This window comes from Diceros bicornis, chromosome 5 (assembly GCF_020826845.1).
Source record: "Diceros bicornis minor isolate mBicDic1 chromosome 5, mDicBic1.mat.cur, whole genome shotgun sequence".
NCBI lineage: Eukaryota > Metazoa > Chordata > Mammalia > Perissodactyla > Rhinocerotidae > Diceros > Diceros bicornis.
The window spans coordinates 94,556,180-94,582,677 of record NC_080744.1 but is presented as its reverse complement, the minus strand read 5'-3'; the positions used below and the strand labels follow the sequence as shown (position 1 = coordinate 94,582,677).

Sequence of the window (26,498 nt, the reverse complement as noted above, 5' to 3'; positions counted from 1 at the left end):
TATTATAAAAATAATAGTTACTCCTCGCTTGTATACAGATATATTATTATACTGAATATGACTTTCAAACTGTAGATCCTTGTTCTGGAATGCCACCTACTCTTGATTAAGAATCATTTCTCTTGGGCCGGCCCCGTGGCTTGGTGGTTAAGTGCGCGCGCTCCGATGCTGGTGGCCCGGGTTCGGATTCTCCGTCCATCCTGGGGCCGAGTCCCACATGCAGCAACTAGAAGGATGTGCAGCTATGACATGCAACTATCTACTGGGGCTTTGGGGGGAAAAAAATAAATAAAATAAAATCTTTAAAAAAAAAAAAAAAGAATCATTTCTCTAGAACTCTTACTTTAATTGGCCAGTTTATTTAGATTGATAAGCAGGATTCCAGCTTTAATTGAAGGAGTCTAGTTGGAAGAATTTGTACTCAGGACTTATGTCAGGCAAGTAAGTAAATCAACTAGCATGAAGCTTTGATAAAAGCTGTCGGCCTATTTAAGCAAAACAAGAAGGAATGCTGTATAGAACTCATTTCTTGGAATTGGTCAAAAGTTGAGGTATTTTAGTTTATCAAACATCTCACGATGTAATAGGCATTTTGCCAAGACGTTTTCTTGACTGTTGTGTCTACACCATGGCCTTAGCTGCTATCCAGGGAAACTTTTTCCCACTATAATGGGCTTCGGAATTAAGCAGGCTTTGCTTTTCCCAGGATCCATCTAATAATATTGAGTACTTAGAATTTGCCATGTGCTCTGCTAAGTGCTTTTGAGTTTATAACAAATTTTTATTTTCTCTCATTTAGTCCTCAAACTCCATTTTACAAAAGAGAGAAACCAGAAGCTAAGAGATTTGCCCAGGATCTTCTGGTCCATGGATGGCAGAGCCAGAACTCAAAGTTTATTGCTTTTATCTATGTCCCAATGCTGGGTTCATAACCCAGTCTTTCTACCTTTATAAAGTCTAATGATACTCTTTTTTTTTTTATAATTTTATTTATTTTTTCCCCCAAAGCCCCAGTAGATAGTTGTATGTCATAGCTGTACTTCCTTCTAGTTGCTGTATGTGGGATGTGGCCTCAGCATGGCCGGAGAAGCAGTGCGTTGGTGCACACCCGGGATCCGAACCCAGGCCGCCAGCAGTGGAGCGCGCGCACTTAACCACTAAGCCACGGGGCCGGCCCTAATGATACTCTTTGATTTGGGGTAAATCCCTCAATTGCAAGGCCCTTGGGAATTCTTTTTTTTTTTTTTTTTTTTTTTGGTGAGGAAGATTCGCCCTGAGCTAACGTCTGTGGCCAATCTTCTTTTTTGCTTGAGGAAAATTGTCCCTGAGCTAACATCAGTGCCAGTCTTCCTCTATTTTGTGTGTGGGTCACCCTCACAGCGTCGCTGGTGAGTGATGTAGGTCCGCGCCAGGGATCCAAACACGCAAACTTGGGTTGCTGAAGCAGAGCATGCCAGACTTAACCACTACGCTGCCTTGCCAGCCCCAGGAATTCTTCTTTAGAGGCTAAATTTAGGTTGTTCTTCCGTGAATTTGCTCAGATTAGTAAATCTCCCAGAAATAATGAGATTATCAGATTCCCAAGCATTTAAATCTCTTTGGAGTTTAAAGAGTATTTATTTCAGTTACTGAAATATCCCCTGAAATACATGGCTATTATACCCAAATAATTATGAATGCCAGGCCTGGGGCTTCTCACTTTCTTAGATTTTCATAACTTCCCTGAGCCTCTGTGCCGTTTAGCTGAGCAGCAGCTGCTTAGCTTTCTTAGCCACTGTTGGGGTGGTCATCATTTTCTCATTAGACGTAGGTATTTTCTCTCTTTTTGAATATTGCCCTTAAAAATAAATCATTTTGTATTTTGGCAATTTCAGTTTCTGAAATATTTCCTCATTAATAGTTAATGTTCTGATTTTCCAGCTAATCGCTATGTGTTCCCTGTGACTTTCGGAAATGGTGTCAAATCTCCCTGAATCTCCCTTCCACCTTTCTTAAAGATTCTGCTGTTATCCTGATTCTACAGCCCTTTCCCCATTCTGAAACTAAAGAGCAGGACCTTAGATATCCCAGGAGCTCATCTCCCCAGCTCAAGTTTTACCGGGAAAGTGATTCTACACTATCCTAGTCTGAGCAGCTCTACATTTGTCATCATTCCTTTTCACTGGACTCATTTACGTCTGATTTAAATTTCTGCTTTTCACTTTCTCTCTTGTCCTCTGTGCCTTTCATGGGTTGAAGTCCACACTCTGGTTTACTCCATTTGGTTCGTTAGTTTCCCCACAACTAACTTGCTTTGTACTTAAGTTATTAACTCATCTATAAAATGGGCATAATACTAATCTTTACTACATCAAAATAGTGTTGGTAATCAAAAGAGCATGGATGTAAGTGCTTTTGGAAAACAAAAAAGATTCAGTTGTGAAAAGGTGTCACTTGTAATTGATTCCAATTTAATGAAAACATAGCAAATAGTAATATATATGTCCTTTATTTCAAGCAATCTTTGATTAAAAACCATGGTGCAGTTTAAATCTTTTGTTGGTGTTGGTTATAACAGGATTTGCCATGTGTCTTTCACCCCTTAATCATCTTTTGGATTGTCCTATGAATCTTCTCTACATTTTCCGTGGATATCCTTGAATGTTGTAGAAACATGGGAATGGTCAAGAGTGAGCTCTGAAGAGCTTCTCCATGCACCTCCATGTTTCACTGTCAGTCTTCCCAGTGGGATGGAGGCTTTTGGACTTCCCTTGCCATCACAGTGGACTTGGGTAACAGACGGTCGGCAGTTGAGGTTCTCGTTGTAAGCTCAGAGCCTGGCACTCTGTGGGAGATCCCACTTGGAAGTGCTGTCTTGGACAAGCCACCCTCTCTGCCGTGCCTAATGCTTCTCATTCCTGGGACAGTGTGTTATAGCTGGCGGTGGAGCCACTGCCCCGCTTCTTTCTGCAGGGTCCTCAGAGGCCCCTTTTTTCTTGTGCTAGGCTGACAGATGAAATGATTCAGGGACATCTGGGCTCAGTGCAGGAGCTGTGGTTGGAGTGGTGAACCCAGGCTGTGTCAGAGAAGGCTTGGCTTAAGTATAAATGAACCTGTCAGAGCAGAACCCAAGATCCTAGGATCACCTGCAGAAGAAAGGTGAAACTAAATTCAGTGCCTGCTCCCTCTCCCTCCTGAGAAATCTAAACCAATTTGATGTGTAAACTTGGAATGGTAAAGCAGGGGTGGGTGTGTTTTAGGGAAAGCAGCATTTGCCCTGTGTGACTGTGGGGGCCTGACACAGTGGTCCAAACAGACCCGAAGTCTGATTCCAGTGTGACATGTGGGCAAGTGACTCAACCTTGGAGCCTGTTTCCAGCTATAAAATGAGGAAAGATAAACCTACCAAATCAAGTTTCTTCAAGCATTTAATTGAGGCAGTACTCAATACAAGCTCCTATGTTTTCCCACTAATTTCTCTATCCATGGACCAGAGAAGATAGGATAGTGTATGATTGATGCAGAGGAGAGGGAGGGGGTCACAGAGGGAATGATTATTATGGGAAGGTGGTAAGAGCTATATCTGCACACCATGGCTAAGCAGTGACAAGAATGCAGAGAGGTGTAAATGCCAGGGTAGGGGATGAGAAGCAAGGAGATTGGGAAGAAAGCCAGGGCCAGAAATGGAGTGTTCCTGTCCTGTGTGTCATGCTGCTGGGAGCTCAGCATGACAGTCAGCTTCTCATGTGTGCTTCCCCTTTTAGGATGGTGATCCATAGAGCTAGCAGGGCTTCTGTGCTAGATATGTGCAAGAGTAATGATAGCAAGTACCATTATTGAGCCAGACTGGGGAGTGGGTTCTGTCACAGCCACACTGTGCAGTGTTTCAGGGAAGAGTCCAGAGTCCAGGGGTTGGTCTGTACCCCGCTCCTTCATCATTCCCTTTTTTGTGTATTCTGTCTCTCCAGTAATATGGTAAACTCCCTTGAGAGCAGGGAAGTTTTTGTCTCCCCTCCTCCTGTGCCTGGCAGAGTGCTCTGAACATTGGTGTTTAGTAAACATTTAAGCAAAAGTAAACATTATTCTGGAGCACTGCATCTTCCCCTACAGTGATGCCACTGACCCAAAAGTTGTTTCCAAGACAAGTCTGGACAGGGTCTTGGGAGGAGGAGAGTGCTGATTGTGAGAGAACAGTCCTAGAGGACTGCTGCTTCCTGCCACAGAATAATTGTGCTAAAACACGTAAAATTATTAAAAATAGGGCAATGTGGTTATTCCCATTTTACAGTTGAAGAAAGTGAGGTTCAACGAGGTCACACTTGTATATGGATTCCTGGTCTAGTGCTCTTTCCACTCTGACCTAGAGATCTGCCTGCTGCCCGACTGATAGGCCAGGCTCTTCCAAGCAGGGCGCCCACTCCTGATGGGGGTGGGGCACCTTATCCACCATCCATCATTCTGCATTCCCATCCCGAACACTGCTCTGATTTCCCTATCACCTGGTAAGTGCTGGCAGTGAGAGGGCAGAGAAGGGTGAACACGGGTCAGATCCCCAAAGAGGGGCCGACAGGCATTTTATGGAGCTTCTCTGGTTCCTGGCCCTTTGCTGGGCACTGTAACGCCAGTTTCACCCTTTTGCTCAGGGGTGAAGGAACCACTGGCGGCCGAATGCTGGTGGGAGGGAGGGTCGAGGGAACCGGCTTCTTCCCGGGGCCAGGTTCTTAGCCTGAAGGTGGCAGGCTTGGGCCAGAGGCCCCGAGGGAGCGGTGCCCACGCGGGGACAGGAGCGCGCGGGTCCGAGTTCTGGAGAGGACTGCTGACGGAGACTCCTGCCCAAGGGCTCTGGGCCGCGTGTCGGGTGAGGGCGGGGCGGGGCGCCGCGAGCGAGGGGCGTGCTCCTGGGGCAGGCTCCGCCCCCGGGGGGGCCCGGGTTTGTGTTTAAAAGGAGGGAAGGCGGGCGCCGCAGACTCGCGGCTGTGAGGCACGCTGGAGCAGGGGCGCGGCCGGGCACAGCCATGACCCTGCGGTCGGGGGGCGCGCGGCGGCTCGGCGGCCTCCTGCTCTTGGCTCTGTTCGCGGCCAGCACCACCCCGCTCGGCTGGGATCTCCCGGAGCCCCGCAGCCGGGTCAGCAAGATCCGAGGGCGCCCGCGGGGCAACCTCTGGGCCACCGGTAAGTCTTCGGGACCCCGGCAAGCTCCCCTCATCCTGCTCTGACCCCGTGTTCCTTCTCTGGCCGCTCCTCAGCCTTGGACACTAGTATGGGTGGGGGGAACTCTGGAACTCATCTAATTTAGTAGATGGGGAACTTGAGACCCAGATAGGTCAGTGACTTGGCTAAGATCACTCAGCCAGTGATCTTAAAGGAGACCTGGGGCTGGATCCTAGATCTGCTTGCCGGCTGATGCCCCTTCTCTTAGGCAAGACTCTACTGAATCATCTTCTAACGTGTGCTGTGTCTTCTCTCTGCACCTCCACTTTCCATACACCTCTTCATTCTCCACTTCCTTCCCTGCCCTTTCTCGTCCCTCTTCTAAGCAGGCAGCACAACTGGCAGAGTGTCTCCTTGGCCCTGGGCCATCCCACCCTCTTTCTAGCTGTGCCATCCTCTCCACCCTCTCTACCTGTTCAGGAAAAGCCAAGGTACAGGCCTTACCACCCCCAGGGTTCTTTGTAGTTCCTTGGTGAGGAGAAGGAGGAGGAAGGTTGTGTATCTTCCTGCCATGAGAACTAAAAGGTGGGAGAGATGGGGAACTTTCCCACTGGGATCAGATCCTCACTCCCTGACTTCTTTGTGCCTCGGCACCTCCTTTCTAGGTCACTTCATGGGCAAGAAGAGTCTGGAGCCCCCCAGCCCATCCCCATTGGGGACAGCTCCCCACATCTCACTGAGGGACCAGAGGCTGCAGCTGAGTCATGATCTGCTCAGGATCCTCCTGCTAAAGAAAGCTCTAGGCCTGAGCCTTGGCAGCCCAGGACCTCGCACCCAGGTGAGCCAAGCCCCTACCTCGGGCCCTGGACAGGTTCAGCCAGGGCTGGCCCTGGATCCAGCATTGGGCTTACTAGGGTGTGACTGCCTGGCCAGGGCATGATGGGCCCCAGAAAGTCAGGGATTCCTGGCTCTCCCTGTGATCCAGAGCTCAAAGGGAGAGGACTCCAAAGAAAGGAAGCTGACCCTCGCAGGAAACCCCATGGAGCAAGAAGTAGGGGAAGAAGCTTCCCCTCACCTATGGCCCAGTCTAAAGTCACAGCCTAGGATTATCCAGCCTCTGGCAGCAGGACTTTCCCCCGCTAGTCCACACAGACTTGCCTCACCCCAGCTGTCCACCTTTGCTGTGCCCTTTATGTGCTTGTGGTCAGAGTTGGCACCCTGAGGCCCAGAGAGGGGAGGAGAAGAGTCAGTGAGCAGCCAAGACCGAGTCTGGACCTTGTTCGCCTTGACCAGTGCTCTTCCCAGTCTCTCGTCTGCCTTGGTGACCTATGGCAGGGTCTCTCAACGTCAGCACTCGTGACATTCTGAGCTGGATAATTGTTGTGGGGGCTACCTGTGCATTGTAGGACGTTTAGCAGAATCCCTGGTATCTCTCCACTAGAGCATCTTCCCTCTCCCCTGCCCAGTTTTGACAACCAAAAACGCATCCAGACGTTGCCAGAGGTCCTCTGGTGAGGGGATGGGGGAGGGAGCCATTATCATCCTTGGTTGTAAACCACTGACCTACAGGGTTCAAGGCCCCAAAGCTGGAGCCAAGCCAGCCTTAGGCTCTAGCCTGGTAGAGGACAGCTCCTCCATTCCCTGCTCCTGGTGCTGTCCCCATCCCACATCACCTTCCCTGGTACTTTGTTGATGTGTGCAAAAGGCAGTGTGCTGTGGTAGAATGTGGGTTCTGGCAATAGTGTGCTAGGTTCATAACCTAGCGACTTAGTAGCTGTGTGACCTTAGAAATATCACTTAACCTCTCTAAGCTTCATCTTCCTCATCCATCAAATGGAGATGATAGTGCCCGTCTCCCATTAAATGAGACCATTTATGTCACATGCTTAGCATGATGCCTGGCGCACAGAAAGCACTTAGTAAACAGGAGCTGTTAGCAGTCTGTGAGCTCCTTGGCAGCACCTGTTGCTGACTCACCTTTGTATCCCCCACTGTGCCTAGAATATAGTGCATACATTTTGAAAGAAGGGAGGGGCATTCCCTAGAAAAGGTCTAATCTCAGCCCCAGTCAACCTCCCTGACCCTCCTGATGCACAGAACCACCAGCCCCTGGGGACCTCAGATGTAAGGGCCAGGAGCTTGGGCTGGCCGAGTCTGAAGGGAGATAATGTCACCTCTGGGGCCATTGGTCTTAAAGGCCTGAAACATGCAGACCAACTAGGAAACAGTACCTAGCCCTTGGGGATGGGGCTTTAGAAGTGAGGTCTGGGGCAGAGCTAGGGGCGGGGGAGTGAAAACTGACTCTGGCCCAGGACCAGGCACTGTACTTGGACTTCACTTCCAGGATCTCCTTTGACTGTCATGACTACTCTGAGGCTGGGGCTGTAGTTCTAAGAAAACCATTGCCCGGACCCCTCCCAGGCCCTTCTTTAAGGAGAAAGGTGCTGGGGGGCCTGCCTCAGCTGAGAGCCTGCCCCTGCCTACCACTGTGGATGCCTAGCACTTAGGAATGGCAGGATGCCCCTATCATTTGCCCCCTCTGCCCAGGTCACTTCCTCTGTGTGTTCCCCTCAGTACAGGAGGCTGCCAGTGCAAATGCTGCAGAAGTGATGCCATTAATGAGGAAGACACGACGACATGGCTTAGATTGTGTCCACCCGGGGAAGGTGTTGAATGGGACCCTGGCAGTGGCCCCATCTGGATGTAAATCCTGGGCTCAAATCTCTGTTACTCCATTACTGTGATTTCTGGTTGGGTCACCAGGAATATTGCCAGTGCAGACACAAATTATGTTCCCGCTGTATTTCTTGCTTCCCTGTTGAAGTTGTGAATAAAACCCTGCTCTTTACATAGAATGTCTGGTCCTCTCCTTCCAGCCACGTTTGAGGGAATGGGAGGGAAAGGGGACTGGAGGATGTGGTGTTCATTCAGTGAGATAGGGGTGGCTCCAAAAAGCCCAGACACTCCACAGTACCAGGCTGACCCTGACTCAGGACTTCTCTTTCGCTCATTCCAAAAGCAAGTTACTCCATGCCTGCTGTATGCCAGGTCCTGTGCCAGGTGCTGGGTTCTACTCTTGCTCTGCCACCTACTGGCACAGGCAAGCCTCATGTTTCCTCGCCTGTGAAGGGAGCTGCCTACACTCCACAGCGGGGCTTCGCTTACCCCATCTCATTTCTTCCTCACGCGCAGCTTTGAGGAGAGTGCCCAGCGTGTACAAGGGAGAGAGCCGGGCTGGGCTCCAGACCCCGCTGTCCGCTTCCTCTCTCCTCTGGCCTTGGGTGAGGTTGGCAGAGTTAGCAAGTAAAAATACAGGACACCCAGTTAAATTCGAATTTCAGAAAAACAATGAATAATTTTTTCGTACGAGATGCCCTAAATATTGCATGGACGTAACATATACGAAAAAATTATTCGTTTATCTAAAATTCGAATTTAACGGGGCGTCCTACTGGCCTTGGCCCCCTGATCTGCAAATACCCGGTCGTAAAATGGGCAGGTATGTGGTCCCTCAGGCCCTCTTGGAGCTGACATCCTGGGAATCCCTGATTTTACGTCATTTTTCCTGGAGCTCCTACCCGGAGAACCCCATACCCCGCCCGGCGAGGGCAGAGCGCGTCTGCTGCCGCGATCAAGTACCTCTCTGCCCCGCCCCCTGGCGGGAGACCACGCCCTTCGTGTCAGAGCAGGCCGCGCCCACTTCTCGCGAGAGGGCTGCGCCTGTTCAGGAGGATTCAGAGGCGGAAGTGGGGTACCGGAAGCGACCGTTGCCATGGAGTCCGCGGAGGACTGGCTGGTGGAATCCTTGCGCTTGTAAATTGTGTGGGCCTGGAATGTGGGATCCAGGCCTGGAGCCGGCCTGGTGGGCGGACGGGTGCGGGGTGGAGCGCGTGTGGAATCCTGGTGTGGGTTGGACCGGCGCTGGCCGCGGGGCGGGCCCTCGGCTCCCGCGTCTGGGCAATGGCACCTTCCTGTGTGCGCAAGTCGTGTGAGGTTCTAGTAAGAGCAGTGCTTGTGAAAGATAATAACAACATAAGGGACCAGTTCTTTTGCGCAAGCGTCTGAGTTCAACCCTGAACACAGATTATCTCGTTGATTCCTCGCATCACCCTTGGGAAGTCTGAGTACCCTGAGAGTTCTATTTTACAGATGAGGATCGAGGCTCCGGGAAATTGTGCCTGGCCTGTCACACAGGGGATAAAATGTGTAACAAGACTTGATTCCAGGTCTGACTGACTCCAGACCCCGGGCCCCCAACCACCAAACCCTGCTGCCATCTCGGTTCTTTAGCAGCTGTAAAGTGCCGTGCACCGTGTGACTGTGTTCCTGTCATGTAGGTACCAGGATTTCCATGCATTCGACCTTTCAGAAGCCACTCGGGTCCTTGAATGGATTGGTGACAAAGGTAATATGCCCTTCCTGGCCCTGAAGGAGGTGGAATCCCACTCCGGGGCTGGGACTCAGGAGCTCAGCCCACAGGGACTCAACCCATTCTTCTGGGAGCCTGAGGGCCTCTTAGTCACTGGTACCAATTTCGTGTCCAGGCAGCACTTACATTCCTCTTTTAAGATCTAGATTTCTTCCATCCCCCAATACAAGGCCGCATACCAACGGCAAAGGAATTTATCTTTGCTTTGGAGGATTTGACGGAGTTTCTAGATCCAGCCATGATCCAGCATCTTTTTAGCAGTTTGTCACAGCTACTTCTGCTTCTTTTTCCAGGAGTCTTTGTTGCTGGCTATGAAAGCCAGAAAAAAAATGAGATTCTTCATCTGATATTACCTCTCAGACTTTCTGTAAAAGAAAACCAGGTAACTGGAAATACAAATGCTGAGTGTATGTATCTACTTTTACTCATGTGTTAAACCTTTATGGAGCCCCTATTGTCTACTGGATATTGTCCTGGATACTAGAAAGAGTGACAAGCACTGGGCCTGCCCTTTAGTCTAATAGAGGGAGGCAGACATGCACAGAGGTAAGTGCTACAAAATGTCCCGTGATTTACAGAGGGCTGCTGGAGGAAGAGGTCAATTTTATTTTATTAAAAATAGATTTAGGGAACCATTAGGGTATAGACAGTTGTTGAAGCCCTTAGAATGGTTAAGATGAATGTATAGTGTGTAAGGAATAAGAGGAGAAATGGCTAAAGACAGAACCTCAGGGAATACACTTAAAGAATGGGTAGAGGAAGATGAGCCCACAAGGAATGCTAAGAAGAAATAGTCTTTGAAGTAGGAGTCTCAGAAAAGGTTAGTGTTTCTGAAGCCAAGAGAAGAGATCGTGTCAAGAAGAAAAGAGTTCTCTCTCTCTCTACCTGAGACCTTGATATGTGGCCCCAGGTGTGCTGTGTAATTTCCAGGTCTTATAAGTAATAAACCTTTATATTTTCCCCCAAAAAAGAGGAAAAGAGTTGATAGCTGCCTAATGTTGCTATAGAATCATTCAGACTCATCTGCTAGGGCAGCCTGGCACATTTCCTACCTAGTGCCCTTGATCCTCCCATCCCCACTGCTCCATCTTGAGCCAGGAGCTTGCCCAGACTGAGCCTTGATGAGAGATGGGGACCACTGGCTTTTCCTCTTTTCTCTTATGGCCACCTCCTTTTCCCTGCCTGTGGTTCCTCACGTGGAGATAGTAGTCTAGTGGCTAAGAGCATGGACTGTAGCTACACAGACTTGGGTTTAGATCTGCAACATAATTCCTGTGTGACCTTAGAAAAGTTGTTTAAGCTCCCTGTGCCTTAGTTTTGTCATTTTAGAATAGAGGTAATTATAGTACCTACATCACAGGGTGGTTGTAAGAATCTAGCGTGATAAAGTCAATAAAGCACTAAACACAGTGCCTGACACAGTGAACACTGGGTAATTGGTAGTTGTTATATTTTTATTGCTGGAAGAACCCATCTGACTTCTAGTGGGCGGTGGGGGGAGGAATGGGGATGTGTTAGTTGGCTGATACATTCCAGCTTTGTTTGATGAGGCTGTTAAGCCTCTGTGAGTCCTCTCAGAAGGCCTGGAGTATCCCACTTGTGCTCTAGTGAAAGGGGCTGGGGATGGGTTAGGAAAAGGGTTTGAAAGTGCAGGGAAGAAAGGAAGCCGTCTATGTAGGCAGCTGAGATCAGTGTTTACAAATAGCAGCACACTGAGGCCTGCAGGGAGAAGCGTCTGTTGCCAGCTGAGAGGCTTCCAGGGCTTCCTGCCTGGCCGGGATCTAGCTCCTTACCTAGAGCGCGGCTGGAATGTTCCTTTAGAGAGCAGGCTCTACCTGATTGGCCCCCTCTTTGTCTTTTAGGGCTTATTCCCAGAAAGAGATTTTAAGGTACGCCATGGAGGATTTTCAGACAGGTCTGTCTTTGATCTGAAGCACGTGCCAGACACCAGGTATGGTCAGGTCTGGACCCAGACCTTCTGCTCAGGGTGGAGTGGCTGGAAATGACAGAGGTATCCTGCCTCTTTATCACCACCCCTACCCCCCTAGCACATGAGCATACGTGAGCACACACGCACACAGAGAGATCTGGAACACAAGGACACCATCGCTCAGTGGCTTTGTGGTCTCATAGACCTTTCGACTAATGTAACCCGTGGATTGGTGGAGTTGCTCTGGGGAATAGATATAGAGAAGAAGGTTGCTCTTGGTTTCCCGGAGACTGATGGTGGGGCTAATAGCTCAATTGGCAGAGGCTGAGAGTCACTGGGTCGGGGTTGTGTGTTCAGGCTCCGTGCTGGTGTCCTCTCTAGGACACGTCATGCCACGTGGAAGCCTGGGCTCCGTCCCGTGACTCACCAGGAGCGGTGGGCCTGTCCCCAAAGAGGAGTGAGCCTGCCCCTCATCCATTAGATGAGGGTGACTAGTCTTGATCCCTTCCTGCTCTGAGCTTTCCTGATACGGAGAATCCCAAGCTGAGAGCTGAAGAGGGGAAAGGCTGAGGGGGTGGGGTGAGCTCCCCACTGTCTGGACTGAGATCTCCTATCCATCCTGAATAGGTTGCTGGTGACCAGTGGCCTTCCAGGTTGTTACCTGCAGGTGTGGCAGGTCGCAGAGGACAGTGGTGAGTGAATTTGACTTGATGGGGGTTGGAGTTGTAGGAAAGCCTGATTCACACCCCTACCCCCTAATCTGAGCCAGTTAAGAAGTTGACTCAGCCAGGTGGGAATTAAAATGCAGTATCTACTTGAATGCAGGCAAAGATGGATTAGCAACCACAGCGTGGCGCACAAGCCCCAAGTGGAGCTTCCTGTAACTTGTTTCAGGAGTTTTGTTTTTTTGTGTGTGAGGAAGATCAGCCCTGAGCTAACATCCATGCCAATCCTCTTTTTGCTGAAGAAGACTGGCCCTGAGCTAACATCCGTGCCGATCTTCCTCTACTTTATATGGGATGCCGCCACAGCATGGCCTGACAAGCGGTGTGTCGGTGCATGTCTGGGATCAGAACCCGGGCCGCCAGCAGTGGAGCACGTGCACTTAACCGCTACGCCACAGGGCCGGCCCCCTTGTTTCAGGAGTTGAGTTTACCAACCCAGTCATAGGCAGAACACCTTGTGAACAACGGGCCTCTCCCCCAGGCAGGGGCAGAGATGAGGGCAGAGCTAGGGCTCCTCAGGTGAGCTCACTTCTTGGAGGAGGAGGCACCTGTCTTTGTAGGCATGCTAGTTTCAGGGAAGGAAATAGTGAGCAAGAGGCTGGGCTGCCCAGTCTCCCACTCAGAAGTCGCTCTGCTCCCCAGCAGGGGAGCAGGGGAAAGGAGCAGGAAGTGTTAGTCCTGTTCCCTCTGGGACTGCAGGGGAGTTCCCTCGTGGGGAACAGTGTTCCCTCCAGCAGTGGATTTACAGTTTCCCCATCAAACAGGCACAGAGCATGCAGCCCTGCCCCAGCCCCTTGCATCCCTCCATCAGTTAGAGCATTGTTGGCCAGCGTGGACGTGTGCCTCAGAGGCACCGGCCTCCGCTCTGGGAACTGCCCCCTTCCTTGTGTGATCCTCTGCCCCAGTCACCACACCACCTCAGTTAGGTCCTTCCCAGAAACTGGCCGGCGGCTGTTGGCGTCTCCCCAAGCTTTCCTGCTGCAGAAAGACCAGGTTTATGCTCATTTGCCTTGTGAGGTCACTGACCCTGTGGGCTTTCCTTTGTTGTTGCTTCCCATTTTAAGTGTACAGTTCAGTGGTTTTTAGTAAATTTAGCAAGTTGTGTAACCATCACTATAAGTCACTTTTAGAACATTTTCATAACCCCAGTAAGATCCACCATGCCATTTACTGTTAATCCCCATGCCCACACCCTGCCCCAGGCAACCACTAATCTACTTTCTGTCTCTAATAGATTTGCCTTTTCTAGACATTTCATATCAATGGAATCATAGAATATGTGGCCTCTTGTATCTGGCTTCTTTCACTTAGCATAATGCTTTTGAGGTCTGCCATGGCATAGCACATATCAGTAGTTGTTTCCTTTTTATAACTGAATAGTATTTCACTGTTTAGAAGTACCACATTTGTCTATCCATTTACCAGTTGAGGGATCTGATTTTTGGCTGTTATGAATAAGGCCACTAAGAACATTCATGTACAAGTCTGTGTGTGGACATATGTTTTCATTTCTCTTGGATAGACACTTAAGAAACTTCCAAACTGTTTTTCAAAATGGCTTCATCATTTGCATTCCCACCTGCAGTGTATGAGGGTTCCTATTTCTCTGTGTCCTCACCAACACTTGTTGTTGTCTGTCTGTTTTATTAAAGCCATCCTAATGGGTGTGAAATTGTATATCATTGTGGCTATCATTTGCACTTCCCCAATGACTAATAATGTTGAGCATCTTTTCATGTGCCTATTAGCCATTGACCTATCTTCTTTGGTGAAATGCCTATTCAAATCATCATGAGGGAGTTTTGTTGTTGTTTTTTCCCTCCAGCAGGCTGAGGCAGCATGCTGTCACAGGCCCTTTGATATTCTGATTTCACTGTATATTTTAATAGATACTTGTTCAGATCAACCAACAATCTGTAAGATGTGACAGTAATATTAATGAGTGCATGTTATATTCCAGGCCGTGTACTAAGCACTTTGTGTGCATGAGCTCATTAAATTCTCATGAGTCTGAGAGCAGACTCTCCCAGAGAGGCAAACTTGTTCAGAGTCACTAAGATAATAGCAGAAGCAAGACTTAGGTCTAGTTTGACTTCAGAGTCTGCTCATAGCCATGCCTGGTGGTAACTATGGTTAGATAATAATAATTGATCTCAGCATAGATGTAGGGGCTCTGAAAAAAGGTGGTAGGGTGTTTACTGACCAGCAACGTGGTCTTTGCCACCATTTTGCTTAGAGCTGGTTCCTGAAGGTAGATCTATCAACGAGATCTTTTTATAATCTTTTTATAATTTATAATAATATTATTATTACTGTTATTTGTAGCAGTAGCTAACATCTCATCATTCAGTCAACAAATATTCATTGTGTGCTTCCAATGTGTCAAGCATTGGGCAAGGTTCCAGGGTTACAGCAGCAAGCAAAAACATAGATGTTCTGTGCTTTCTTGGTGCTTATATTTTATCAAACATTTTGCCCATTTTTTGATTGACTTTTTTGTCTTTATTGAGTTGTAAGAGTTCTTTGCACATTCTGGATACAAGTTATTTTTCAGATATGTGTTTTGCTAATATTTTCCCCCAGTCTGTTACTTGTCTTTTCATTTTCTTAACACTGTCCTTTGAAGCATAAAAGCTTTAAATTTTGATAGGTCCAGTTTATCAATGTTTTCTCTTATGGAGTGTACTTTTGGTGTCATATCTAAGAAATCTTTAATCCATAGATTTTCCCCTATGTTTTTTTCCCCAAAAGGTTTATTGTTTTAGGGCCCGCCCCGTGGCTTAGCAGTTAAGTGCGCGCCCTTCGCTGCTGGCGGCCTGGGTTCGGATCCCGGGCACGCACCGACGCACCGCTTGTCCGGCCATGCTGAGGCTGCGTCCCACATACAGCAACTAGAAGGATGTGCAGCTATGACATACAACTGTCTACTGGGGCTTTGGGGGAAAATAATAAAATCAATAAAATTAAAAAAAAACAATTAAAAAAAAAAGATTTATTTTAGCTCCAACATTTAAGTCTATGAGCTCTTTAGAGTAACTTTTGTGTATGAGATAAGGGTGTAAGTTCGTCTTTTTGCATGTGAATATCCAGTTGTCCCAGCACTTCTGTCAAAAAGCCTTACCTTTCTCCATTGATTTGCCTTGGTGCCTTCGCTGAAAATCAATTGACCATAAATATAAAGATTTATTTCTGGACTCTCAGTTCTGTTCCATTGATCTATAGCTGTCCTTATGCCAGTACCTTGTAATTGTTTTTTATCTTTACCTAAGAATAGGCTGTCTGGGACAGCAGTGGTTTAAAGATGAGGGGGAGGGGAGTCTTACTCACCACTTGGTTAGTAGGCGCCTTGGAGCTTCCTTTTGTCCTGACAGTGCCTGGGGTGCCGGGTGCTTTAAAGAACCTGTAGCCCCAGGCATAGGGCAGCTAATGGCCTGGGGGGCTTGCTCTGACACTCATATGGGAGTAGGAAATCTTATGATAGAGTTATCTTCCCCTAGATATTAGTGCAGAATATTCCAGAGCCTGGGGAAGGCTGGCCAGCTGTTTCCCTAGAAGCCTAAAAGCATAGCATATCTTGGTGAATTTTCTGAGCTCCAGGTTTTAACCCACAGCTTTGGTGTCTCAGAAACCTGATTTTGTCAGCACATCCAGAACAAATCTAATCTGTTTATAGAGGCTGACACACTCCCCAGACTCATAGGACTGTTGTATAAATCAGAATGCATTTTATTAGTTTATAATGAAAAAATAAGTATCTGTAAAGGTAGAATATTCCAGGTCCTTAATCTTTGCCTATAGAAGACCTGACCTTATCAAAGGCTGCGTGATAAACGTAAGCAAAACAAGAGGAATTAGCTCAGAGGTTTCCAAATCATGTTGTGTAGGCTCTCTTAGGCAGAAAGGATGAACCTTGTGAAGGCATTGCTGCCTGGACCGTGTTGCTGTCCAAGCCCCTGGGGCAGTGCCTGAGGCCTCTGCTCTCAGCTCCAGGGCTGTGGAAACCACTGAGTTGGATGAATACATATCTAAAGGGCTCAGTTGAAGGTCACCAGCTGCTTCCACTTTGAAGTTAAATATTTAGTCTGGTGTGGCTCCGTCTGCCCTGGAGGGGCTCCAACGTTTTCTCTGCCTCCATGGTTGAACAGCCCCGTCTTGTGGACACCACTTTCCTTCAGACGTGTTCGTACATTTGCTCGGTGTCACAGGTCTCGGAGCCATTCTGACTCCTTACGGAGTGTACCTACCTCTACTCTGACCCTTTCTGTGTTGGTTTAATCTTCAGACACAACCTTCTTTCTTTTATTGCCCTTGGAGTTGTTGGAGGTGCCTCGCTGTGTCTTTTGCTTTGATTTCGTAGTAGTTTCTCTTTTCAGTTTGGGGCTGGTTTGGTAAATATGGTGTGGATTTCCTAGAGGAGGGCATTTTACCCCTGACTAGAGAGAGGAGGAGTAGGAAACCTGCATTCCTTTCCTGTTGTAATTATAGAGCAGCTCTCCAGTCAGGCCCTGGAGCCTGAGTTTTCCACAGCCTCTTTGAAATAGGTCCTTGCAGGCTTTCCTTTGGCCGCCTCCTTCCCCCTATCTGGGGACATCTGAGAACCATCCCCTGGCTCAGAGCAGCAGGTCCTGGGGAATCCATTCCAGGCTCCTCAAGAGTCTGTGGAAAGGGAGGAGGGAGCCACTTGAGTGTGGCCCAGGAGAGTCAGGCAGGCTCTGCCGAGCGAGTTTGAGTCACAGCCTCATTAGCACTCCCCAGAGACCAGCTCTGCTGCCCCTGTGGTAGGAGCAGTTAAGTTCAGCAAGTCTGGATGACGTGCAAGGAGAGTCTTTGGGCTTTGGGAGCAGGACTCAAGGGTCCTCGGCCTTCTTGCCCAGCCCAGACACATCCCTCTGTGCACTCCTCGTGTGTGAGCTCTCTTGAGGGACCATGCTGCTGCATGCTCGCTTGATAAGCTGTGTTAGTGTTCCTTCTCTCATCCATTCCTTCCTCCTTCTGACTTTTACCTATCCTTGAGAATTAAAAAAAATATAGATTTCCATTTTCTTTAGAGAATGTGTAAACCAAATAATGAGCCCCCTCTCGGAGCAAGAAAATATAAAATGGAAAATATGCATCTCCCTTTGAGTAGTTTGCACAGCAGACTACTTGTTCTGAACTATGTTATAAATGGCTTCTATTAAGAGAAGCCTCAAATGTAGAATGCAGAGACGAGAACTGCCTGCTAAGCACGCAGGCCGAGGCGAACAAAGAAAAGTCAAGTTTGATTCAACTTGAGGTCAAATACGTCTTTCTTCCGCTCAGTGTAAAAGAGACGGGGACCTTCTTGCCCAGTACACGATTGAAGACAACAGCCTTTCCCTGCTGGGCTTCAGCACATTGTCTGAGGTTGTGGAACATGTTTTTGAAGAAATAATAGTAGTTTATGAACTCTGTGCCTGTTATTTTCACCTAAGGTGTAAATGACATCATCAGCGTGTTCTTTCCTTTTCCTTTATTGCTTCTCCACAACACTATAAAAAGCCAGAACTGCTTTTGGCGTTTTGAGATGGCTGCTGTGATTCATTATCTCTCATTTGCAAAACAGTTTATAAGACAAGTTATAAAGAAATTAAAGCACTTCTGACAGTTTCAAAATGTGAACATAATGCAGAGTGTTTATGTCTCCACATCCACTCCTGCCAACTCTCAGCTCCCTTTCTTCTTGACCTCCTAAATGTACAGGGGAAGGCTGGCTGGCCTTCACCATGTCATGTTTCAAACCGTCGTTAACATCCTGGATTTTAGCCTCTTCCACTCTCGCTCAGATGTTATCAAGGCTGTCGGCACCATTGCTGTGCACGAGAAAGAGGGGCACCTCTGGCCTAGAGTGGCCATCTTCTCGTCAGTGGCACCTGGAGTCCTCCATGGGGCGAGGCTCAGCAGTCTGAAGGTTGTGGATCTGGAATCCCAGAAGACCACATACACCTCAGGTACTGCAGCAGTTCACCCCTTGCTGGCTCCTCTGGCCACCATCCGCCTCCCAGCCCTACTCAGTCATGTTTGAAACTGAATTCAACCCTGTGTGCCAGACGCTGGGGAAACAAGAGGAATGAGAAGCGAGCCCTGACCTCAAGGGCCTCCTGTTCTGGGGTTGCAGGAGGCAGTCCTTGGGCCCAGCACCCACCAGCTAGTAATATGGAGAGATGAGTGGGAGAGGAGAGGTGTGGTTCATTCTTCTTGGGGCTGGGTGGGAAGCTTCCTAGAGGAAGGGACTTGTGACCGGCCAGCCCCACCAAATCGCCAGACCCATCTGACAGCTTTTCTCTTTTGCTGTCATCTTCCAGGTGTCAGTGACAGTGACGAGCTAAGTAGCCTGCAGGTCCTGGATGCAGACACCTTTGCCTTCTGCTGTGCCTCGGGCCGGTTGGGGCTCGTCGACACCCGCCAGAAGTGGGCTCCGTCAGAGAGTCTCAGCTCCTGCCCTGGGTCTGGTGGAGGGAGGTGGTGTGCAGAAGTTGGGGGCAGGGGCCAGGGCCATGGATGCAGCATTGCCAGCCTCGGCTCAGATGGGCAGCTCTGTCTTCTTGACCACCGAGATCTCTCCCATCCTGTAAGCTCAGTCCAGTGCCCAGTGTCCACGCCTAGCCCTGACCCAGAGCTGCTGCGAGTGACTTGGGCTCCAGGCTTGGACAACTGCCTGGCCATTTCAGGTACTGCTGAGCAGGATTTTGTGTCTGTTATTTAATCTCTGTCTTCCAGGTGACTATAGGGTGCTCAAGAAGAAGGCTGTATAGCCCCGTTATAAATCTGGCCCCAGAAGTTAAAGTTGCTCACAGAGAAGCTCCAGATTAGTTCTCCAGGTTCTTCAGTAGCAGGCCCTTCCCCATTCTGGCTACTGAACTTCCACACATTGGTGGCAGGCCTTTCCTATCCCAGCAGGAATTGTGCTGAGATTAGTAGAGAGGGCTGCAGATGGTAAGACACTAGGACAGCCATGGGGCCGCACTGGAAAGAGGTGATAGATCTCAAGAGTGTGTCTCAGTCCACATGGTTTTCCAATTACAGCAAGCCAGCTAGGTCAGCAGGCTCCTGGGTCTGGCCTGGCAGTATCCATTTGAATGAGGGTATTTAATGAGGGTATCTAAAAGCCCATGGGAAAGTTCCATTGAGGGGGGAGAGGTTGAGAGAATAGTTGAGAGAGGAAGAAAGGATCATTGATAATGGCAGAATCGAGAAAGAGCAGAAGAGAAGAACCAAGCCTGGGTGGAGGGGTTGGCTCTTTGGTCACAGGAAGACAGCAGGATGGAGTGAATGTGGGTCTAGCTAGGTCGTGGGGGGACATGAGAGTGTTCCTCTCTAAAGGATTCTGTTTCCCCCATCAAGTAGGAGACAAGGCCATCCGCTGAGAGGAACCCAGATGTGGAGGGATTAGAATTTGGGGCAAGTGGAAAAGGTTTGAAAAAGTCTCTTAAGCCTTGGTTTTGTGGGGAAGATAGTAATACCTACTTCATACAGTCGTGAGGATTAAAAGAGAGAATGCGTGTCCAGGGTTAGCCTCAGGCCTGGCACGTGAGAGATGCACAGCGGATACCCATCGTTGCGTGCCTCACAGAGTCTTCAGCTGCGCACACTGAAGGCGATGTCACGTGCTCTTCAGTTGGCCTTCAAATGTCTTGTTACTGTTTGATTCCTCATCCTATGGCTTGTTTTGGTACCATAGAACAAATTATGAAAATTATTTTAGCGATTCAGTGTCAATCTTGTCTTGTCTTCTTCTTCCTCAGGTTTTGATGGGACAGTCCAGGTCTACAATGTCACGTCTTGGGATGGAATGGGGGGCCAAGTAGAACCTCTCTTCACTCACAGAGGTCATGTCTTCCTAGATGGCAATGGGATAGACACTGCTCCACTGGTCACTACCCATACCTGGCACCCGCAAAAGCCAAGGACTTTGTTATCGGCAGCAAGTGATGCCTCTCTGCACGTGTGGGACTGGGTGGACCTCTGTGCCTCTGGCTGACACCAGTGTCTTTTTGCCCCGGCCTCTAGGAAGAGGAGGAGCTGCTGCATAGCAAAGGTTCTGATTTAGGACTCAAGTGACCACAGGTCCCTGTTACCAGCTGTACGGCCTTGGGCAAGTTAACCAGCTTCTCTTAGTCCCAGTTTCTTTATTTGCAAAATGAGACTAGTAATACCTCGCAGGGTTGTTGGGAAAATTAGAAGTAATATATTAAAAAATAACTGGTAGGATGCATGGCACAATAAATATTTGGTAGGTCCTGTTAGATCTGGGAACCTCATTTCTCCTAAGTGTAAAATATTAGTGTTTTATCCCTGTCTGTAATCACAATATCAGTGAGAATCGGATGAGGTAACAAATGTAAACATGTTTTGTGAACTTTTTTACAGAACTGAAAATGGATAAGCGACAATTAACATGAAAAGTCAACCCTAGTAGCAATGAAGGAAATAGCAATTAAAGCAAGATTATGCCATTTTTGCCTACCAGATTGCCAAATTTTAAAACGTTATTGCTTTGTACAGCTGACAGAGGTTGCATGATCCATAGTTCAGAAGGTACAAAGGAGCACCGTGGTTCTCTCTCCCAGTTGTACAATGTGCCATTGTTCAGTTGAACCATAGTTTATGTATCCAATCACCTGTTAAATGACAATTAAAATTTTCTAATCTTTTGCTATTACAAATAGTGTGAAACAACTTTTGTACCCATGAACAGTGTGTCTATAGGGTAAATTTCTTTCTTTCTTTCTTTTTTTTGTGAGGAAGATCAGCCCTGAGCTAACATCCGATACCAATCCTCCTCTTTTTCCCTGAGGACGATTGGCCCTGAGCTAACATCCTACCCATCTTCCTCTACTTCATATGGGATGCCACCACAGCATGGCTTGACAAGTGATGCGTTGGTGTGCACCCAGGATCCGAATCTGCGAACCCTGGGCCACTGAAGCGGAGCGCGTGCACTTAACTGCTATGCCACCGGGCTGGCCCATGTAGGGTAAATTTCTAAGGCGGAGGGTATGTGCGTTTTTAGGTTTTATAAATACTGCCAAAGTGCCCTCGTGGAGATTGTGCCATTTTATGATGCCAACAGTCATGGGTCTGTCTCTCCTGCCCACCAACAAAGTCACCTAGTGGTTTTTTGACCTTTGCCAGTCTGATAAATTAAAAATCATTACTTGTAGATTTAGTCTGCATTTCTCTTAGGTGTGAAGTTGAGGCTCTTCATACATTTAAAAGTTTGGGGGCAAATATTTGGTAAAGATCATAATAGCCAGGGTGGAGAAATAGGCATTCTCACCCATGCCACCTGGAGCACTGGGACTCAGGCAGAGCCTGGACCTCCCTCCTCGTGGTGGTCCTCACTGGAACACGGCCTTTGCTGGGGGTTGCTTTCCCACAGCTGTCCCCTTGGGGGAGTAGGCCCAAGGGACATTTCTTTTTGGTGGCCCATAGCAAATATTAAAGTATACCTGCATTCCTATTACGTATCATTTCTTACTGTCAAATTTGTTAAAGGATTTTCAGCAATTTTGCTTTTAAAATTATTTGATTACTAGTCACAGTTTGGCCTTTGATTTTTTTGTTTTGTTTTTGTTTTGAGGAAGATTGGCCCTGTGCTAACATCTGTTGCCAATCTTCCTCTTTTTCTTTTTTCTCCCCAAAGCCCCAGTAAATTGTTGTCTATCATAGTTGTAGAGTCGTAGCTCTTCTATGTGGGATGCCACCTCAGCATGGCTTGATGAGCGATGAGTAGGTCTGCGCCCAGGATCCGAACCAGCGAACCCCTGGGCTGCCAAAGCAGAGCACACGAATTTAACCGCTATACCACCAGGCCGGCCCCAGGGCTCTGATTTTTTAAAAAGTATCTTTATTGAGATATAATTCACACACTGTACATATAATGCACACACCACACAATTCACCCACTTAAGGTTTACAGTTAAATGGTTTTTGGTATATTATTAATTTTTAAAGGTTGTAAAATTTATATAACAATTTTCCATTTTTAAGTGTACAATTCAGTGGCATTAATTGTATTCACAATGTTGCACAACCTTCACCACTATCTATTGCCAAAACTTTTTCTTCATCACCCCAAACAAACTCTATGACCGTTATGAGCTCTGGTTTTTTGGCTATCAATTGAGCATACTTGGTGTATTCGTCCACTTGGGCTGCCATAACAAACTACCACAGGCTAGGAGGCTTAAACAACAGAAATTTCTCTCTCACAATTCTGGAGGCTGGGAAGTCCAAGATCAAGGTGCTGGCTAGATAGGTTTCATTCTGAGGTGTCTTCTCTTGGCTTGTAGGTGGCCGCCATCTCGCTTCGTGCCCTTTTTGTGCCCTTGCAGAGAGAGAGCTTTTATAAGGACACCAATCCTTTCAGATTATGGCACCACCTTTATGACCTTATTTAACTGTAATTACCTCTTAAAGGCTCTGTCTCCAAATACAGTCACATTAGGGGTTGGGGCTTCAACGTAGGACTTTGTGGGGGACACAATTCAGTCCATAGCACTTAGGATGTATTTTTGTGTGCGTGAGGAAGATCAGCCCTGAGCTAACATCTGTTACCAATCCTCCTCTTTTTGCTGAGGAAGACTGGCCCTGGGCTAACATCCATGCCCGTCTACTTCCTCTACTTTATATGGGACACCTGCCACAGTGTGTCTTGATAAGTGGTGCGTCAGTCCGCACCTGGCATCCGAACTTGCGAACCCCGGGCCGCTGAAGTGGAGTGCACGAACCCAACCACTACACCACTGGGCCAGCCCCTAAAATGAATTTTTTTTTTTTTTTGTGAGGAAGATCAGCACTGAGCTAACATCTGATGCCAATCCTCCTCTTTTTGCTGAGGAAGATTGGCCCTGAGCTAACATCCGTGCCCATCTTCCTCTACTTTATATGGGACGCCGCCACAGCATGGCTCTACAAGCAGTGCATCGGTGGGTGCCCAGGATCCGAACTGGCGAACCCCGGGCCGCCGCAGCGGAGTGCGTGCACTTAACAGCTTGCGCCACCAGGCCGGACCCTAAAATGAATTTTTTTATTACTTAATTTAACAGTGAAGTTGAGGGAACATTACATTTTGGAAAAGTTTAGAATTTTCAGTTTCAAGATGTGATCATTCTTACCATTTTCTGTAATCTTTCCAGTGATTTTCTCTCCCTGCCCAGTACCCCCTTGAGAGCTGATTCTATAGCTCTCTTCCCCACTCTTCAGTGATGTCATATTGATGGTTTGAAATCGGTGATGATGGAATAATTTACACCACAGAAATTGGCAAACACTACAAATCAGGGCTTTTTTTTTTAAGACAGCTGGCTTACCGGAATACCACTGGCTAAACTATATTATTTCACAAGTAAAGACAGAAATGAATAATTTAGAAAATAGAATTGATGCATGAATTCAAAAGCTGCTTTGCTGAAATATATTGATAAAACATGTCAGTCATGGTCCAGGCAGGAAGACTGAACCCACACCAGGTAATTCAGTTGAGGGAATTTGGTTACGTGGTATCTGAAAGAGGATCCAAGGGAAGGTGAGGCACTCAGAGATGAGCAACAGCAGGAAGTTACACAGAGAGACAAAAGGAGGTGATGGGTGGGTATGACCAGAGCCCATGAGTGGGGCTTCCTGGTGGGAACTGTGGCCACAGTAATCCTGCCTGGCTGGGGCTGGGACTGTGGAGCAGGGCCTGACTAGCAGGTGCTGGGACTGCAGAGGAGACAGCTGAAGACTGCAGGAAGTACAGAGAAATGCGAAGTCCCCTGGCTTCTCTCCTTCCACCCTCCACTATCCTGCCTGGGCCATGGACCAAACCTGACAGGAGCTTGTCAGCAAGGGAGCCTGGGAGATGCAGTGAGCAGGAGTCCGCACCCTGTGATACAAAGCAGAGAGGGGATGGACCCGAGATGGAGCTGAGGACAAACAGGCAAATGACTGGCACCACATCCAAATCCATACAAATCAAGGAAAAGGAAAGAAAGAAAATAGAACAAGGATATCACAACAGGACTAGAGAACAAGAATTAGAATAGTGCGCACAATTATGTTAATTGAAAATCTCAAGATGATACAGTTAATTTTCTTGAAAATATATACATTGATTTTTTTTTTAATTTTTATTTATTTATTTTTTTCTCCCAAAGCCCCAGTAGATAGTTGTACGCCATAGTTGCACATCCTTCTAGTTGCTGTATGTGGGACGCGGCCTCAGCATGGCCGGAGAAGCGGTGCGTCGGTGTGCGCCCGAGATCCGAACCCGGGCCGCCAGCAGCGGAGCGCGCGCACTTAACCGCTAAGCCACGGGGCCGGACCTACATTGATTTTTATAAACTATTTAGTAGAAAATCTGAATGATCCAATGCTCAAGAAAGAAAAACTGTTCCAAGAGTAACACCAAAAAGAATATAGGGTGTGGGACAATTTTGTGGATAAACTTTTTCAAACTTTTAAAAAAACAGCAAATTCCCCTGCTATAGAGACCATTTCATTAAAAAAAAAAAATCTGGAAAACTAACCAACTCGTTTTATGAAGGTACTATTATCATAATCCCAAAACTTGGTCAAGAAACTGTGTGCTCACATACACACGCTCACTCAGACTCAATTATTAACCCTAGACAGTGGCCCTCAACACTATCAACCCCAACAGTCCTTTTATAACCAATATTTTGAAGACCCCTTTACTATCCTGAAATAAAATTTTATAGGGAATATTGATTGTTTACAAACATAATTTCAAAATCACTATAAAATACAAGGGAATAAAACAATATTTCAATATATAAATGTTCATACTTTTACATGGCGATGTAATCAGATGCTGCACGGTGTGTAAAATCCTCAAGAACAGGACAGCTGCAATTACAGACAGGTGTGCTGCGTTTGCTTCACACACCAGAGAGCCAATGACATGATTTTTCTGAACTGGTGAACAACTCTTTGGGAAGTTCTGAACAAAAGAATGTACTATTTTCCCTAGTTTTATGCAGCAGTTGTGTTTCTGGGAAATTTGGGTGTATTAAAACTGTGCAAAACTTTCCTTGTGTATATGTGAAAAATTAGGTTTTAGGCCCCTACTTCAGTGGTTCTCAAACTTGACCATGCGTGAGAATCACCTCGAGGCCTGGTTAAAACACAGATTGCTGGGCTCCACTCCCAGAGTTTCTGACCAGTAGGAGTATTAGGGTTTAATGAGAGAAGGAGACCAGTAGGAGCTATTTCTCACACACACACACACACACCTGATGCTCCATATTGTGGGAGCTGCTCCAGCAGTCTCTCTAAGGCTCTTGTCTTTATGTCTGCTGCCTGAGCGTGGGGCTCACAGGGCAGGCCTCTGGGAAGGAAGATAGGTGTACAGTGGGGAGAGCAAGGACCAGCTGGAGCCTGTCTATTCCCGTTGTCTCCAGTCTTGGTGATGTGGGTCTCCTGCAGGAGGAGCTGGTGCCCTTCATCATGGAGCTAAACACACCCTTGGCCTAGGAGTGAGAGAAGCTGAAGGAGGATGATGGGAAGGTGGACCTGCTGCAAGCGATAAGCGACAAAGTGCGTGAGCTACAAACTCACCTGCCCCATGGCCCAGGCATAAAAACGCTTCACTACCATCCTCCAAATCTCACTCAAAAATGTCTCCTGTGCCCCATGCTACCTGGAAACATACAGGGAAGTGAATTTTGGGGACTGTGGTTCCACCTAGCCAAGTCATCACATTATAAAGCCACCTCAAGTTTGAGGGTGGAGCTCGAGAATTTGCATTTCGAATAAGTTCCCAGGTGATGCTCATGCTGCAAGTCTGTGGCCCACACTGAGAATCATCGCCCTCCATGCATCTCCAGCAGGATAGTTGTGCAGAACTGTCTCAATAGTCGCATTACATCTATGTGGCCCCTGCTGCCATGTGCCAGTTGTAACCCCAATTTTTGTGACAACCGCAAATCCTTGCCTGCAATTTCCAAAATGCTTCTTTGAGAACTTAGGCATTCCAGGGGCCGGCCCAGTGGTGCAAGCGGTTAAGTGCGCGCGCTCCGCTGCGGCGGCCCGGGGTTCACCAGTTCAGATCCCCAGGCACGCACCAACGCACGGCTTGTCAAGCCATGCTGTGGTGGCGTCCCATATAAAGTGGAGGAAGATGGGCATGGATGTTAGCCCAGGGCCAGTCTTCCTCAGCAAAAAGAGGAGGATTGGCAGATGTTAGCTCAGAACCAGTCTTTCTCACAAAAAAAAAAAAAAAACTTACGCATTCCACAGGAAGGAACTCCTGGGGTTCTCT

The 26,498-nt window shown here is 47.8% G+C and overlaps 2 protein-coding genes across 4 annotated transcripts; both read left to right on the top strand.

The window, feature by feature from the left end:
- The first annotated feature begins 1,244 nt into the window (after positions 1-1,244).
- Positions 1,245-7,985, top strand: NMB (neuromedin B). 2 transcript variants are annotated; one of them, XM_058542514.1, is made up of 3 exons: positions 1,245-5,151; positions 5,796-5,968; positions 7,710-7,985. In XM_058542514.1, the coding sequence occupies exons 1-3, from the start codon at positions 4,995-4,997 to the stop codon at positions 7,872-7,874; spliced, it is 495 nt and encodes a 164-aa protein (XP_058398497.1). In that variant the 5' UTR covers positions 1,245-4,994; the 3' UTR covers positions 7,875-7,985. The 2 variants fall into 2 exon arrangements, with proteins under 2 accessions (XP_058398497.1, XP_058398498.1); XM_058542515.1 differs by having other exon boundaries at positions 7,705-7,814.
- An 880-nt stretch (positions 7,986-8,865) lies between these two features.
- Positions 8,866-20,898, top strand: WDR73 (WD repeat domain 73). Of its 2 annotated transcripts, none has more exons than XM_058542513.1 (8): positions 8,866-8,943; positions 9,468-9,535; positions 9,853-9,941; positions 11,422-11,510; positions 12,117-12,181; positions 18,019-18,183; positions 18,538-18,903; positions 19,978-20,898. In XM_058542513.1, the coding sequence occupies exons 1-8, from the start codon at positions 8,903-8,905 to the stop codon at positions 20,211-20,213; spliced, it is 1,119 nt and encodes a 372-aa protein (XP_058398496.1). In that variant the 5' UTR covers positions 8,866-8,902; the 3' UTR covers positions 20,214-20,898. The 2 variants fall into 2 exon arrangements, with proteins under 2 accessions (XP_058398496.1, XP_058398495.1); XM_058542512.1 differs by lacking the exon at positions 8,866-8,943 and adding an exon at positions 8,950-9,356.
- Positions 20,899-26,498: the final 5,600 nt, after the last annotated feature.

Bases quoted from the DNA above. Each gene is read 5' to 3' on its own strand.
- NMB (XM_058542514.1), top strand. From the start codon at position 4,995: ATGACCCTGCGGTCGGGGGGCGCGCGGCGGCTCGGCGGCCTCCTGCTC. The intron at 5,152-5,795 runs GTAAGTCTTCGG...CCTCCTTTCTAG, and splicing joins GGGCAACCTCTGGGCCACCG to GTCACTTCATGGGCAAGAAG. The intron at 5,969-7,709 runs GTGAGCCAAGCC...CCCTCAGTACAG, and splicing joins GCCCAGGACCTCGCACCCAG to GAGGCTGCCAGTGCAAATGC.
- WDR73 (XM_058542512.1), top strand. From the start codon at position 9,280: ATGAGGATCGAGGCTCCGGGAAATTGTGCCTGGCCTGTCACACAGGGG. The intron at 9,942-11,421 runs GTAACTGGAAAT...TTTGTCTTTTAG, and splicing joins TTTCTGTAAAAGAAAACCAG to GGCTTATTCCCAGAAAGAGA. The intron at 18,904-19,977 runs GTACTGCTGAGC...CTTCTTCCTCAG, and splicing joins CAACTGCCTGGCCATTTCAG to GTTTTGATGGGACAGTCCAG.